The sequence below is a fragment of the Choloepus didactylus genome, chromosome 7, assembly GCF_015220235.1.
Source record: "Choloepus didactylus isolate mChoDid1 chromosome 7, mChoDid1.pri, whole genome shotgun sequence".
NCBI lineage: Eukaryota > Metazoa > Chordata > Mammalia > Pilosa > Megalonychidae > Choloepus > Choloepus didactylus.
Window position 1 is genome coordinate 79,614,092 of NC_051313.1, and position 17,940 is coordinate 79,632,031.

General features: G+C 37.6%; 1 protein-coding gene across 2 annotated transcripts in view; it reads right to left on the reverse strand.

Moving 5' to 3' along the window:
* CD109 (CD109 molecule) overlaps positions 1-17,940 on the reverse strand; it is a 243,344-nt gene that overhangs the window by 78,964 nt on the left and 146,440 nt on the right. For both annotated transcript variants that reach the window (XM_037844054.1, XM_037844053.1), the window contains 8 exons: positions 13,034-13,130; positions 12,626-12,767; positions 11,851-11,960; positions 9,508-9,732; positions 8,625-8,726; positions 8,473-8,535; positions 7,681-7,857; positions 4,977-5,129 (listed from right to left, as the gene is read on the reverse strand). In XM_037844054.1, the coding sequence (XP_037699982.1) occupies positions 4,977-5,129; positions 7,681-7,857; positions 8,473-8,535; positions 8,625-8,726; positions 9,508-9,732; positions 11,851-11,960; positions 12,626-12,767; positions 13,034-13,130 (1,069 nt within the window). The remainder of the gene's footprint in view (positions 1-4,976; positions 5,130-7,680; positions 7,858-8,472; positions 8,536-8,624; positions 8,727-9,507; positions 9,733-11,850; positions 11,961-12,625; positions 12,768-13,033; positions 13,131-17,940) is intronic.

The following is a 17,940-nucleotide window of genomic DNA, read 5'->3' on the forward strand; positions in this document are numbered from 1 at the left end:
GTAAAATGGTGCAGCCACTGTGGAAAACAGTTTGGCAGTTTCTCAAAAAGTTAAAAACAGAATTACCATATGATCCACAATTTCACTTCAATGTATATATCCAAAAAAATTGAAAACAGGAGCTCAGATACTTGTACACCAATTTTCACAGCAAAATTACGTGCAGTAGCCAAAAGGTGGAAGCTACTCAGGTGTCCATCAACAGAAGAATGGATAAAGAAAATGTGATATATACATAAAATACAGTATTATCCAGCCATAAAATGAAGTTCTGATACATGCTATGTGGATAAAACTTGAAAACATTATGCTGAGTGAAATAAGCCAAACACAGAGGGACAAATATGTGAAATATCTAGAATAAGCAAATTCATAGTGACAGAAAGTAGAGGTTACCAGAAGTGGGGAAAGGGAAGAACAGGAAGCTACTGATTAATGGGTACAGAGTTTCTATCTGGTGTGATAAAGATTTTGGTAATAGATGGTGGTGATGGTAGATAACATTGCGAATGTAATTAATACTGCTGAATTGCACACTTCAAATGGTTAATATGGAAAATTTTGTGATATATATATATACCCAATAAAAAAATTTTTAAAAGACAATTGTGCCAGTTTGTATATTTATGTCCCCAGAAAAAGCCATATTCTTTAATGCATTCTTGTGGAGGCAGATGTGTTAGTGTGGATTGGGTTGGAACCTATTGGTTCAGTGTCCATGGAGATGTGACCCACCCAACTGTAGGTGATAACTCTGACTGGATAATTTCCATGGAGACATGGCCCCCCCATTCAGCGTGGGCCTTGTTTAGTTTACTGGAGCACTATATAAGCTCAGATGGAAGGAGCTCATAGCTAGCTGGAGCTGAGACAGACATTTTGAAGATGGCCATTGGAAGCTGATGCAGACATTTTGGAGAATACCATTTTGAAACGCAATCTAGGAGCAAGCAGAAGCCAGCCACATGCTTCCCAGCTAACAGAGGTTTTCTGGATGCCAATGGCCTTTCTCCAGTGAAGGTACCCTTTGTTGATGGACACTTTACGGCCTTAAGACTATAACCTTGTAACCAAATAAACCCCCTTTTATAAAAACCAATCCATTTCTGGTGTTTTGCATACCAGCAGCATTAGCAAACTAGAACAACAATTCTCAAAGCAAAAAAATACATAAGACCTCTAACCAAGAACACAGAAGACCTCTATGGAAAAAAATATAAAGCTCTAATGGAAAGATATTCCATGCTTTTTGATGGGACAATTTAATGTAACAATAATGACGTCAACTTTCCCCCAAATTAATCTTTAAAGGTGATGCAATCCGAATTAAAAAAATCAGACTAATTTTTTAAGAATGTGATAAAATTACTGTAAAATGTAGATGGAGGAATAAGTGTTCATATGTAAGGTCGACCTTAAAAGTTAAGAGTTAACAAGGGGAAGAACAAACAATGGGATAAAAAGATACCATTGAAACACCATAGTATTGATGCAAAACAGAACCAGACCAATGGAATCTAATAGGGGCTCAAGACTATGTATTTACATCTCTATCTATACATGTAAATATCTACATTTATATATATGATAAATTCAATATATACCAAAAAGGCACCACAAATAAATGGAGAAAGGATAGATTATTTAGTAAAGTAGTTCTCAAAATACCCTTTCACAGGATTCACGAGGTTGAAAATTTTTTCATAATAATGCAAGACATTATTTGCCTTGGTCTCTGTACCGACATTTGCACTGACGATGCAAAATCAATAGTGGGTAAAACTGCTGATGCTTTAGCACAAATCAAGGCAATGGCACCAAACTGTAGTAGGAGTCACTGTGTTCTTTACCCCCAGGCATTCACAATTTTAAAATGCCAGTTTCACTTAAGAATGTCCTTCATGGAGCAGTAAAAATTATTAACTGTATTATACCTTGACCCTCCAGTACATGTTTTTTAATATTCTATGTGATAAGAAGGGAGGTACAGCAAAAAGCACTTCTGTTGCATAACAAAGTACAATGGTGGCTCAAAATAAAACACCTGTGTGATTGTTTTGAGAGCTAAACCAAACTCTTTTTTCATGCAACATCACTTGTACTTAAAAGAATGACTAATGTACAAATCATGGTTATTTAGTATTTGGTAGGCATTTCCTCTAAAATGAACTAAATAAACCTGTTACTGACAGTATTTGTTTCCAATGATAAAATTCAAACTTTCAAGAAAAAAATTAGAAGTTTGGAAAACCTGTATCCACTATGAGCTTGTGTCAAACTGTGAGCTTGACAGTGTCCTGATACTTACAGACTTTTATGATAGATCAGTGCAGATATTAACAGATTTGATTTTTTGGTATTGTAAAATGAAAACTGTCAATATTTGAAAGATCTGCCTAACTCAGTGAATATTTTCCAAATTACCAGTGCATGCTGTTACAAAATAATCATCAGTAAAAGAATCATTTGAAGTACAAGACAGCCCAGTGGATTTTAATGGCACAGAGGATGAAAAGTTCAGATGGTTTCAGATTCCACACTGTAATTAACCTCTAAGGAAACACCATTTGCAGTTTTGGTGTAAATACAAAGAATAATATGAACATATATCTGAAAAGACTATTAAAATTCTCTTCACTTTTCCAACTATACATCTGGGTGAGGCCAGAATTTCTTCATAGACCAGATTGCACCAATCTTAACTAAAAAAGCAGAACACAGGATATAGATTTTTAAAAATCTAACACTGGACTTTACATAAATTTCTAACAAATTTCAAATACTCCTACTTAAAAGTTTCTCATGCTGTGTGAACATACATTCAGGAAGACTTCACTCACAAATATAGAACAGCCTACTACATGCAAAGTACTAAGCAGAAAGGAAAGACATTCTGTATGTCCCTGCCCTGAAGCTCACAATCTAACAAAACTGATGTGAAATTATAACTATCAAAAATTTTTATGTGCTCCCTCGGCATCCATCTTACTTTGACTAAGCCATTTGCCTCAACACTGACTTTTGGCCTAATTCACAAGCAGCTTTCCAGCCCTGGGGTATAAACTCCCCCAGGGCACGAACCCACATCTGCCACCACCATCCCTATACCACCCCCACACCTCACCCAAAACCCACAGCTGGCTCCAAATGACAGTTAACCATACCCACCACCCTTGGACTCATAGTCTCTTTCCCTTTTTGCATGCTTGCTTTGGACTAACCAATCCTTGATTCTCATAGGAAATCTAACCTCCACCCCTGGTCTCCCGGACCAACAAAGGCACAAGCCCACAGGTCCCTCTTGCTCTCCCTGTGTGCTCCCCACCCGCTGATTGAGACACCAGAGCCGGGGGCACATCCCCTAGGCCCCTCATGGCACCACCACCCCCCTCTGGGACCTGTAAGTAACACACTGTCATTTCTCATGCATTATGGACTCGGTTTCCCATTGTGCCACACCTGGCTTCCACACAGATGCAAATTTAAAATCTAACTTAATTAATTTGAAACAAACCACAAGACAAACACAAGTAGCCATTCTCATCACAAAATATGAAATGAAATGGTGACTGATAAATGTACCATGAATGATCAGAGCCTTGCCAAACCAAATCAGCCACTCAGTCCTCACTCCCCTCACTTTCATGAGAGCAGTGTCTATCACAGAGCCACAGCCCTCATGATCCTTTTTCCCAGTGGGGATAAAAGAATTAAGAAACAGAGAAAGATGGAGCCCTAGTTAACAAGTCCCAGCCCGGAGTATAGTGCTTTGGAAACACAGAACCTCTACCATACAAGCCAATCTGCCTCTCCTCACCACAATGCTCTCCAAAGTGTGGCCACAAAGGACAATTTTCAAGACATTTCACAAGTACAGTCCACCCACAACATGATGTAGTAAGTAAACACTGGACTATGAATCAGAAAACTAGTATAATAATTCCAGTTTTATCATTTGCTAGCTCTCTTAACTTAACCTCTCTGTATCTTATACTTTCTACCTATAAATTGATGACAAGCCTGACATGCCTATCTCACTAGGTTATCGAAAAGGAAAAATGAAATTTATATATATACACACACATATACAGTTATATATATATACACATATGTATACATGTATGTATGTGTATTCATATATTTAGAAAGCCATAAAATAAAAGATATTAATATATTTAGTTAAATGTAGGATGCTATAGGAAAGGTCAAAGAGGGAAAAAATGATCAATTGTTTTAAAGGCTTCTTTAAAAAGGTTTAAGAAAAATTAGCTTTATAGACTGAAAGAAAATGTAGAAATTTTCTCAAGTGAATCAATGTTACAATATGATGACCAAATCAGCCTAAATATGTATCTTTTCTCCTAGCATATTGTTAATCACTGTACAGAATTAGTCAATGGACACAGGTCATACAGTGTAGCTTACAACACATGGTGGTACACAAGACTATACCAAGGACTTATAAAAAAGAATGAAATGACTAATCAGCATGGGATTAATTTATGCAATGCTATATGTTCATATGCTTCTTGTTTTGTACACTTTCTGCAGGAGATTAACGTGAGTGATCTTACTCCCCAATATAGTACAAATTCCAGATTTACAGGAGACTGGAATTATTTGTAACTATTATTTATAACCCAAATAGAAAGTACTCAAAATTATCCAAAGCTCTTTTCTCTACTATTATCCAGAATTGTGTGAGTGAATTTCCTAACACTTTCTTGAGTTTCTTAATTAAAATAAAGTATGAAAATGAGGAAAAACTCATTTAAGACAGCAGAGATACTTGACCACATTTCCAAAACAACCACTGAAAAGCAGATCTTTTTGATTTGGAAGTTTTACTGAGTGCTGACTTATACTTGAAAAGGAACTAATGAAATTTCCTTTAGCTATTTATAGCAATGCAATAACATTTCTTTTTTTCTCTTTTAAGATGCATTTTTGTAATTTAAAAAAAAATCTACACTCACATTTTCCATTGTAATATCGTTTGAGGCATTCATCAGATTCACACTTTTGTCAATAGCTACAATCCCAACTCTTGATTCAGGCTGTGTCACAGAGATCCTAAGAGATACTTTCTCTGAGGGCTCAGCAACAGCTTTACTCCAAAATAGCTTTATCTAAGAAAGGGAAAAAACAGGATTTATTTATTTCACTTTTTCAAAGCATTAATTACATGTCTTAGCAACAGTAGATCATTTAATGACTCCAAATCTAGCAGAATCTACATTTGTCTTGATTTACGGATAATTCTAAAATCATACATAAATCATCTCTAGAGAAAGGTGTAAATAAAAAAATTTTACTCCCAAAGTGTTTGCAAGTCACGGAACTTCTCGCAGTGGCATAATCTGATTATCCTTTCCTTCTCTATTTCTTTGCCTTTTCTCTTCCCTTTCTCCATTCCTTATCCCCACTCCCACCCCCAGCCAGTGCTGAGCAGAAGGCAGCAGTGCCTAGCAGACCTGCGGAAGGCTAGTACCCAGGAGGAGGAGCAGGAAAGGAAAGAACTGCAGATGCCTACATGGTGGTGACCTGGACTTAGAAGTGAGTACAAGTGAGACTTCCCAGGGACTCACAGAACTACCCAGGCTGAGGGTCCTTCTCAGGGAGGGGGCAATCATACCGAACCCTCGTCGGGCCCCAGCCTCTGGGTCTCTAGGTGGCCTGAACTTCCTCTAACTTTATACTCATTGCAGCATGATCCTACCGGTCCTTCTTAAAGAGCATCAATCATCTTGTCCATCTATACCCTAAGTGGGGCTGGGAGGGGTCTGGGAAGGGGTGGGGGTTGTGGGCGGAGTGATGTTGCATATTCAAGACTCCGTCTCAGGCCTTGAACTTCTCACTCTACCCTCAGCACCTCAGAGACCCCGTGGCTTCACAGCTAGCACTTCTGTGTGGATGATTCCAAAATCTACTTCTCTTGTCCCTTCTCTAGCTCATTCATTTAGTTCACACCCATTCTAGAATATCAACAAGGAATCACTAATTCTTTCTGGATTAAACATACTCTATTTCCAAATAAGTAATTTCTTTGTGAGAAAACATGATAATCATTATCATATAAAAATTAGAGAAAGAAATATATTTGCAAATGTAACCAAAACTAATTTCCTATCTCTTACATACTGTTTATATACCATGTTGCCTCAAAGTCAATGATCTTTTACACTGTTACTGTAACTAGTTTTAGAACTCACTCTCACTTTCAGAGGTGTGTACCTCCATGTTTAAGCCTGATTCCTACTTTAAAATTTGGGGGCAATTAATTGAATCATTGCAAGTAAAAAATTGTGCTCTGACACTAACAGAATATAGTGTGTCTTTAAAAAATTATTTTCATAACACAAAGGATAAAAGTCTGTATAATATTATTTTTTGCTCTGTATTTTATTAGTTTGTACTAGTATATTCTCATATTACAAAGGCAATATAGTGGTGGAACCTTCCCTTTGATATTGGAATCATCTGAAATAACACCAACAGAACTTTACATTAAAAACAAATTCTCAATTAGAAAACAAAACAAAACAAAAAGACAAACAAAAAAAATCTTTCCTTCCTTACAAGTGGATATTGAAGTGGACCTAATTTGATTTTCTTTTGAAAACCTCCAAAGACAAAATCAGCTTAAAATCTAATTAAAATGAGTAAAAATTGCATTTACTAAGTTACTGGTCTCCAGCACCGTTTTCTGTTTTCTGTTGTTTTGATGCAGGTTCTTCCTTTTCTGCTTCTTCTCTTGCTCTTTTCACTGTTCCAGCTGCACCATTTTCATTACGTTCATCATCCTATCAAACTTAGTTTTCTTGCCCTGAAACTGTTCTTTTCCTTTAGCAGACCCAGTCTGGGCAGCTTTGTATTACAGTTTGATAAGTAGAATTAACAGCCTTGAACCAGAGAAGATATGATGACTAATTCTCAAAATTTTACTAAATTAAGGAAAAAGAAATATTGCAAGAAGAAACATACTCTGCAAATCACAACTTTAAAACCATGATTATTTTGCGTAAGAGGGCCTGAGAAGGCAATAGGTTTTATCAAAAACACTGGCTTATTTTAATATGTGTGAACTGATGAAGTCCCTCTTGGCACTCCTGCAATCAGGTTTCTTTCCAGAGTTGATCTCGTGGGGGTCTCCAACACAAGCCAGGCACGTTAGGCTCTGAAATGACTGGTGCATTTGGAAACCGGATATTCACATGCAAGGCAAGCAAGCTTGTTGAAAATTTGTCCTTGGTTAATTTCCAGGCTGATAGAATGCATAGATAACACTCGGATCTGCTTCTACATACAATCGCAGATGGCCTCCCTCCTTCCCCCACCCTTCTTTTCATTTTCATACCAATATCAGCACCACACAAATTCTATATTGCCACTGGAACTCTGTGACAGAGCAATATTGACTCAACCATTTGAGAAATCCTCAAATGGCTTCATGGATTTGAGTTCAAGTCTTAAAATCAATAAGACCCACAGTGTTTAATAATTCCATATATGAAAATACATACGTAGTGACTAGTTATGAAGAGGTTGAACATAGTTCTAGAAATGAATAATACAAATTTCTACTCAATTTGATTTAATGATACTTTTCTGAAGAAGTCACAATGATCAGACTTCACTAATGTGAAGTTTTCTTCTACAAATCATTACCTTAAATCTTACCTCGTTTTTAAAAACAAGCCGGACTGGAATTTTTAGAACATCATTTATAATTTCCCCATCATCTTCAACATAATACACAATTATACAGGCTTTTGGGGCCCAAGAATTTTCTGGTGTTAAAGAGAAGGTTGCTGAATTTTGTTTGCCTACAGCTACCAACTGTCCTTTGGATACTACCTGAAAAGAATAGAGGACAAGTTTCATTTTATGATAAAGCCAATAAGAACCTCAACAGCAGCTACATTTATCATAATTTTAAGCATACACAACAATCTCTGACTTAAACCAGTTTAAAGGCCTTTTTAATGCAAGAAAACTTCCTGACAAACACAGATTGTATAAACTGGGAAACAAAAAATGATAAGATTAAGATAGCACCTACTGGGGCAACAGCAGCTTCACAGTTAAGAATTTGTTTTTGATTGGCAGGCAAACAGAGCACCAGGAGAAGAACCGGATTAGCAAAATTACAAGGCTGTGTCCAGGAAACTTTTTATTTTCCTTTTTGTTAGTCTTATATTTTATCATTTTTCTACAATGAATATATATTGCTTATCTAATAAAAATGTAAATTTTTAAACAATGCAAGATCTAATTATCCATTTCAAATTGGAAACACAAATATAGGTGAAGAAAGAAAAGAAAGACATTTTGTTGCAATATAAAAATGACAGACTAAAAAGGAGTGACACCAAATTTTTAAAAGTTAGTAAATTTAGTCTTGATGTAAGGTAAACACCATTCAAGACGATTCTATACTAAATCATAAATTTAAATTCTGTAAGAGATTACCATATAGCTTAATTCCTTCAATTGCTTGTTGCCAGTAACCACCAACTCAAAAGGTGATCCCACCTAGAAAAACACATCTTAATTAATATACACATATAAATGACAAGAGAGGCCAATTAGATTGTAATTATCATGTCAGTTGTAAACATTACCTTTATATTTTCATTTTTTGTCTTTAGTTTGATGTAGGTCTTACTAGGAGACACAAACATGCCATGAACTGCCATGTTACTTACACTATCAAGAAAATAGGCCTAGAACAGAAGAAAAGGAAAGTATTAATTTTCATCCTTAGAATGCACCTTGAGAAAAGATGCTGGCTACTGCACAATTACTGAAAGCCAAATTCACTTTTCTTTATGTAGGAAACATACATTCACCAGACACTGCATCTTCATCAAATTACAGCTTATACTAATTATAAAGAAACTAATAGTTTTAAAACATAGACAACGGTCTTTACCATCATAACCTAAGAGAAAAATGATAGGCCTAACTTATTTCAGAAACACTGTGAAAAGAGGGAATGAAAGAAAAAAGAATCCTTTCCTTCACTTCATAACACACAGCTTATTTACAAGTACGATTTTATACCACTCCACTTGATCCACCAATGGTCACCGTAAAATCACCTCCAAAGAAACCTGCTCTATTCAGGGCTGAACAAACAAAACAAAGGCAGCCAGAATGACTGGGATTCTCAGATGAGATGCTTTGGCAAGGAGAAGTCAGCTCCCACCAAAATAAAACTTCAAATGATTGAAAACCAACCTAGATACGGAATTTGAGAGCTTCTCCATTGTATCTTCACATTACTATATTTTACCGTGCTCTTCAAAATGACCTTACAAAGAAGTGTTCAGTCTAACCCTCAGCCACTGCCACTGAATTACTTTTAACACTTTCTACCCTTTTTTTAAATAGAAATGTGTCCATTCCCTTTGCACTTTGACCTCCAAGAGGTTGAATGCCTACCACAGATTACTATTGCAATGCTGTTGTTGCAGTAATACAATAATGGGAAGCAGATGGTACCTTCAATTGGAGCTCACTGGAACCATTCAGGATTGGGAATTCAATCTTAAAGATTCCATTTTGGGGGACAGTATAATTTATGATCTGGACATCTTCCATTTCCTTATTTTGACTTCTCCATGTGCTCCAGTAGTTGGTATAATTTTTCTGTGTCACTGTTATGACTACATTATTTCTTCTTTCTTCAGGAGTCAGTTGATTGCCATCAGAGCGGGTTAGCTTCACCTAATTGTCAAAACATGACATTTGAAAAAGAGGTTAACAAGAAAAGCAAAGGTTGTAAGTTCATTTGAACCTAGTTTCTACCTGTACTATTCCCAGGAAACTGAGCTCTCAAAAACTGTTAGTAGAACCCTGTCTTCCAGATTCAGTGGTCTCTCTCAGTCATTCTCTTGGCCTTCAGGAGGCACCCACTCAATGAACCATTCCCTTCTTGATATTATGGCTTCCCTTGCTTTCTATGGCTCCACAACAACCTTCCTACCCTTCTTTCTGCATTTTCTCTGTGTCCTTTCTGGTTCCTCTTCCTTCTCCCTAAGTGTGGACATCTGGCAAGACCAAATTAACAGTCTTCTGTTCTTCCCTCTTCCTGAAAGGGCTCAGCACTCCTGTGTCTTGTTACCTCTATGACTGCACCTCAAATCCAAAATTGCCATCCTCAACTTGTTCTGGAGCTCAGGAGCAATACCTCCAACTCTCTGCAGGAATTTCTGCTTAGCACATCTAAAACTGAGCACCTCATCTTGCCTTTCCTACTTTTGTTAACCCCACATTTCTGCCAAACTTAAGCTCTCCATTTTTCTCACCCTCTTCCCCACTTCCCAAATCCATTGAACACCAAGTGACCAACTTCTCTCTCCTCTCTCCACTCCTACAGCCACTACTACAAGGCAACTCAAAGCCTCACTCCTGGGCTGCAGCCATTCTCCTTCACACAGCCCTGATCAATCTTCTTTCAACACTGAATTCATCATACCCCTCCCTGCTTCATAAGCTTCCTAGACTCCTCACTGCCTAGAGTATAAGGTTCACTTAAGATCCTCTATACCTCCCCAAGCTTCACCTCCCGTTTTATCTCTGACCACTCCCAGATACACTTCAATTTGCATTGGTCCAGTCATTGCCTCAAATACACCCTGAACCTGATTTGCTGACCACAGCTCTTGCCTCCCCACCTCCCACTATCACACATTTAAAATGCTACTGATTTTTTAACAAATAGCTTAAATCTTCTTCTTCCATAAAGCATCCTTTATTGAGTCCCATCCCTATCCCAAAGCTAACTCTCCCTCACTGAACTCCCCTTCTTTCACTCTACTCATTTGGAAATTACCATTTGCAGACTTGTGTTTTTTTACTTACCTTTCAATCTGTCTAAATAATAAAATCATTGAAATCAGGAACTACCTAAAACTTCTCTTGATCCATTCAACAAGAAGTGACCTTCCTTTCTTTAAATCAGAGGTCAGCAAATTATGGTAGGCAAGCAGGCCACTCTAGCCCTTTTGTAAATAAAGTTTTATTAGAATACAGTGACTTATTTATTTATGTTTTGTCTACGTCTGCTTTTGTACTACAACAGCAGACTTAAGGAGTTGCAACAGAAACCATACAGCCTGCAAAGCTGAAAGTATTTACTATCCAACCCTTTACGGAAAGTTTGTCCATCCTTTCTTTAAATCTTTATAGAAATTTATTTCTGACCCTGATCTTATTCTACCTTGAATTATAGTTATGTGCATATTTTCCTGTCACCATCACAAAAACTATGAAATCCTTCAGGGCAAGGACTAGGTCCTTCTTAGCTCTGTAAGTCTCACCCAGCACCATGCCTTTCACATCCTCAAAACTCACTCAATAAAAAGGTGTTAATTCAATATCCTTTTCAAAAAAAATGGGTAGATCTGTTGGTAAATTTTGAATACTAGAGCATTAAAATTTGAATGTTTTGCTAGAGACAAAATTACTCATCCTTGAGTAATTTGCTAGAGCTAAAATTATTCATAATAGAAATCAAAGTGAAATTGAAATTTCTAAATTGACAAGCACCTAATTCCTTCAACTAATTAATAAAAGCTTCAGCGTAGCAATCCAAATCTAACTTACATTGCTTATTAAGTAAATTTTCAAGAAAATATTTTTGTTGCTGTTAGAGACTACTTTTTCAGAAAATTAGATAAGATCATTGGAAAACAGTCCTACATACTTTCCATATCTAAACTGGGGGGAAGTAATCTATCTACTTTTTGCCTTAAATTTGTAGAAAAATTTTGAAAATACTACTTCTCATTTTATTTCATTAAATAAGACTGCAATAGACCAGTAATAAATATGCCAACTTACTGTGGCTGTGAAGTTGAGAGATGGCTTCAAGACAGTAGCATAATCAAAAAATTCAATGATGTAATCATGTTGCTTGAAAAATACATTGGAACTTGCATTTCTTGATATGCCTGTTTTGGAAATTGCACCATTTAGCAACCAAAAATAATACTTCACTAACAGTTTCTATCCACTAAATCTCTCTACCCAAGCTACTGTCCAAAAGGTTAACACACTAGGGCACACAGCCTTATTCCCATATTGGCTTGGGCACTGAAAGTACCATACAGTTCTTTTATGTTCTCTAAGCACCATTACTGCCATACTCCCCTCAATTACATGTGCAGCAGCAGATTACTACCATTGAAAGAACAGTCTTTGTGCACTTTATGTTGGTGAAAGAAAAGTCCAAGGAATTAACCTCTCTTTTCTTATTCAAAGATAAAACTATCTAAGAAGAAGGGATATTTCAGGAGAGTCAGGTGATAAAAGAAAAGATGTTTGGCCAGTGAAAATGTAGGCCTTTCCATGTAGTTTTCAGGCTGAAAGAAAGAGTAGAAACAGGAAAAAATGACAAATAGCTATCACATGTGGTTGAAGTAGAGCCTTGCATACATAATGTTTCCCCTTCATTATGAAAACATACTGCAAGTTAGACTAATAGTCACGACTTTAGCATTCAATGGCATCATTACAAAGGCAGTGATACTCCCTAATAAAGGCGCTAGTTATAATTAGAAAGGTGATAGAGCAGCACCACATGAATACCTTTACCTTCACTTCAAAGTCTACAAACCTGTAAGTGATTCTGTCACTATGGCTAAAATTTCCACAGGCCCAAGGGAAGACGCCTCCATGTGCTCAGAAAGGTCAGCTGAAAAATCCATTACTTTTTTCATCTCTTCATCATTAAAGGAGAAGTGTGCAGATCCATTTATCTGTTTTGTTAAAAAGTTCAATTTTATTTTTCACTTTAGCAATTCAAATTTTAGAAATAAATAAAACTCAAAGTTACAATAATCTGATGGCTTCTGGCTCCATTTTAATCACTCTAAATGGGTAAATGCCCACTTGTTCATACCGGAAAGCTTTTGATTTTCTTACACTCTATCAATCTTTTGTTCATTCAGTACAAAAATCTTATTTCTAGAAAAAATACACTTACAGTTTTCCATTATAAATTACAAAAATATGCAAAAGTTACCTTAAAAGTTTTTGTAATATTTTTCTCCACTCCCCAAAATGATAAAGGTAAAAATATAAGTGTTACATCTCCTTTCACTGGCTTCCCATATGTATACCTATAAATATAAAAACAGATTTTTTACATTTTAAACTTGATATTGTCAAAATAACTCAATGAAAATATTATTTAGAAAAGCATACGCTATCAATCCAACAGAAAATAATTATATTAAAAACACACTTCTACTACAAATCTTTTTTTAATAAATACAGTTAGGAATGTCCTTAATAAATGGTGATCTCTGGAATTAAGTCTTCAAACTGGGAAGACTTTTAACTATAGTATCTCAAAACAGTTCATGGTACACACTATCCAGCCTCCGACCATCTGTGAGACCTCAGAGAAAATCTGATCATATTTGGAAAGTGATGGTTTCCTGTCCAAAACATTTTAAAAGCGTGTGGAAATCTTTTACTCCTAGAAATATGGACTGGCCCATGAACAGCAGGCCCCGGAAGTTTAACAGCTTCTGAAGGCTTTTAAATGTTATCTGAAATTCCAGGCACCAAGGCCTTCGGCAGCTTATTCCTACTTTAGACGGGTGGTTTATTAGACCATAGATCCAAGGGCACTTAGTCAAAAACTGATTTAACATATTAAAGTGCTCAAGGAGGAAATTTTTAAATGGGTAGTTTTTTAAACCCACCATGGTACTAAAATTGTCTTCTTGAGCCAAAGCTTATTCTCTGCTGCTTTGCATTCTATATATTAATTTTATCCCCTCATGATGGGAAAGCCTCTTCATGTGGGGAAGAGGTAGTCTTTGGTAAACCATTTTACTGCTGGAAAGTCTTTTTAAATGCATTTCCTAGATTGCTTCAATCTCTATTGGGAAATGGTGAGCCAAAAGGAAGTCAATTTTGCTTAACACTCTGTAAATCATAATAGTAAACTCCTGTTTCCTGAACCCATTAATTGAACATAGAAATAGCCCCTCACCTGGATCAACTCAACCTAAAAGGCAATGGTAAAATATAGCACACTGTAAATTAAGAAAAGAAAAACAAATTCACCTTCAAATGCCCTAGTCTTCCAAAAGTAAAGGGAAACCCCAGTTAGCAATTTCAGTATCAAATTCACTCATTCCGATGAGAGTCCCTGAAACCTGATATTGCTTGCATCTTGTTAGAGATTAAATAAAAACATAACTAGAATACTAGAATTTAGTATTTTAAAATAGAGTTGCATCACATGACAGTGCAGGGAGCTTTAAAATCCAGACATAATTTCAAGTATTCTCAGATGCAAATATCTTCAATTTTGATTTAAATGTGAAACAGATTTAGCTTTCCAAGCACCAAGCTAATTATAATAATTGTGAATTCAAAAACTAATAGCTTGACAACATTTAAAAAAGCAACCACAGATACTTTGGGATAGTATCATTGGTGAAACAAGGAATAATTTTTTTTCCCAAAAAAACTAGTTTTTTAGCACAAAAACTTAATAAAATAGTACCTAAAAAATTGAACCTATCAATATAATTCATACTTCTCTCCACCTTTTTCTTTTCCTATGTCAATTCCAGAATAAAAATGTCTTGATTTATCATATTTCTATTAACCTTAGATTAAGTAACATGTGAAAAATTCTACTGTTCTCAAGAGTTATGAAAGCATATCAGATGTATGCTAAATCATTTTCTTTATAATCCTCTAGAACCCACTGTGGCTTAGTGGGAAAGAATCTATTACTTGTTTTAATGAGGGTGGCAACAGTGAGCAGATGTTCACATCAAAGCTAATAAACAAATACAGATTTTTATTCACCTCAGTTAAAGATTTCAAAACCAAAAAGAGTCTATTCTTCTCTGGGAAATTTCTAGCAACACTCTGCATATTAATTAATTAAACCTTGATGGGTGGGACAGATGGCTACTAGGAAAAGAGTAATCTAAATTGTCTACCTACTCATAGAAGTGATTATAATGGCTATTATGAAATAAATATTTACAAAATTATCTCTGTAATTTAATAAACCCATCTAAGTAGTAATATAACAGAAACCGTCTTTGAAAATACAGCCAAGAAACAACTTGACTTCACACCCTACTTTATACCCACTAATTCGATGATGAGACCAGAACTATCGCCCACAGGATTCAATTTGGTTCACTCCAAACAGGCAGGCTTTGATTGGGTTTAAAGACTTTTGCTGCGCTACTTACAGCTTGGAACTGAAATTTTAGGGTCATCATTTATCCATTTGTTCTTTCATTAAGTATTTATTGGATGCCTAGTCTTTGGCTGGCACTATACCAAGCAACAAGATGCAGTAGTAAATAAGACTCAGACCTGCCTTCAAAGAGGTGGACCAGCAAACAACACTGTGTGAATAATGCTGTGAGAGGTACAAGGCTAGAGGGTTAGGGGCAAGTAGACAAGTCCCTTAAAAATGTCTATGTAAAGGACTATTGGTCAGAAAAAGAGTTTTCCATTCTTAGAAGTTCACGTAAAATTTCACGGTGGACTGGGAAAGTAGAGAAGGGCCTGAGTGGGAGGTTTCAAAAGACATGAAACCAGAAAAGAAAAGAACCCTGTAAGATACATCAAAAAAAATTTTGAAGTTCACTCTCAGGGAACTGGGAGTCTGAAAATTTCTGAGCAAAAGAGTGATAAAATTATATTTTCCTTTTAGGGAAAAAAAACCACTCTGGATACAATGTACAGTAAAGAGTGGAAGGGGTAAACTAGAATCAGGAAAACCATTTAAGAAATTACTACAGTATTCAAGGGGAGAGATGATGGTGGTCTGAATCAAGAAAGTGGCAGTGGAGAAAAGTGGACAGACTTGCGAGATATTAAGGAGAGAGAATCAATAGCATTGGATGTTGACTGGATATGGGGATTGAGGGAGAGGGAAGAATGCAGGTGACTTAGACAACTGAACAGATGGTGATGCAGTCCATCATGACACGGATGCCAGAGAAGAATCAAGTTTGGGAGACGATAAAATGTTGAGTTTAAAGTACCCACAGGACACCCACATGGGAGATGTCTAGTGGACAGCTAGATATGAGGATCTGAATCTCAGGATAGAAACGTGGACTACAGAGAAGGATTGACGTGTCATCAGATTATAAATAATAGCAGACGCTCCAGCCATGGAGAAGAAAACTCTAAGAAGATAACAGAGCCCAAGACAGAGCTCTGAGGAATAAGAACTTTCAAAAGATGGAAAGAGTGCCCTTATAGGAGACTAGAGAATGCGGCCAAGATGACCTGGACACTAACACCATAGGGCTACTCTTGGAACTTTCAGGGCCTCTGGGAAGGGGATGTGGTTGGGTTTCAGAGAAATGTAGTAACCTCCCTCAGAGAATTTCGGGAATCTGACAATATACAAGTGTGAAAACCCCCAATTGGAACATAAGGAAACAGTTGCTGTCAGGTCCCCCAAAGAGACAACCCAGGCTGTGGGACAAAAGGATATGAAGGCTGCAGATGTACAGGGAGATTAGGATGCAGTGCTGGAATTCCCATCATATCTTTTCCTAAGATTCTCAGTGATTTTAGTCAGTTAAGACCTTAGATTTCAACCAACTTGTGCAGGACTGGACTGGTCTAGCAGGTAGATGTGAACAAAATTCAGACAGAGAGAAAGAAAGCCACTGAATCAAGAAGCTGAAATCAACAAAACCAAGAAGAGAAGGGAGAGACCACCATGTGCCTTGCCATGTGACATAGGAGCCAAGCATTGCCAGCAGTCAGTCTTTGGAAAGAAAGCATCCTCTTGATGATGCCTTGATTTGGACATTTTTCCACCTTCAAAACTGTTGGAATCTTGTAGCCTAACTACAGGCTGTTGTCTAAGTATCTCTAAGGCTGTCATCAAAGCCAAAGACTGGAGTTCCAGGAACATGGCAGATTACGAGAGACAGAGCAAATTTCTCCTCCATGAAAAACACTAGATAAAGAACAGAAAGCACTCCAGAACAGCAGTTCCAGGGTTCCAGTGGCTGGGCAGGGACTTCTACACCCATAGTGAGCATGTACTTGGAGAAGCCAAGAGACTACATTTAAAACGGGTGCATGTTTGGCCCAGAATGCTGCCAGGGAATGGGCGGTTGAGCTGGCGGAGGAGAATGGAGGGGAGCAGCCTTCCATGCCCCAGCAACCTCCTCAGCACTTGGCTCAGGTAATAACCCTTCACAGACCCACGGCCAACATCCCCCATGCCAGGGACTGGTGGTTGGAATAGGCAGACGAGCTTGGAAGGGGGCAGCTTTCCACACCCCATGCAGCCATCTTTGCAGTTGGCTGGGGAGATGAACCTTCACAGCCCTGTAATTGAGAGCTTCCTTGAGGGAATTCAGGATTTGGCGGGCTTGTGATGGCATCTACTCTTCCTCCATGGAAGCCCACAGTGTGCAAAGCCCAGAGGAATGGGGACTGCACGGAAGTGCCAGGAGGCCTCCCCCAATTCCAGGGAACTCGTGGGCACAAGGCAGACAGGGGTCATGGGGCATTTGAGCTGGAAGGTGAGATGCACATACTGCAGCTCCAGAGTACTCAACCTGCAGCCCTGGGAATGGCCAGGACCACTGTGTCCTAGAGGGGACTCCCTGCCAAACAGCACAGGCATGCCCCCCAACCACAGGGCTGGCAGTCCCCAGTGCACACAGAAAATTGGTGCACTGACTGGAGTTCGACATGCTTTGGACCCCACTCTGAGCATGGATGAAGTTGGGGGGAGAACTGGCTTCAGGGTAAGAGGTGGCTCAAGAGCACCATCTGCTCGTAGGTCAGGAAAAGTGCCCTCCACCAAGCTGTAGCTCTGCCAAATTAGAGATAAATGCTCAAATATCCTGCACATCCTAAAAGAACCCTATCAAGATAAGCAAATGCCAGAGGCCAAAAACAACA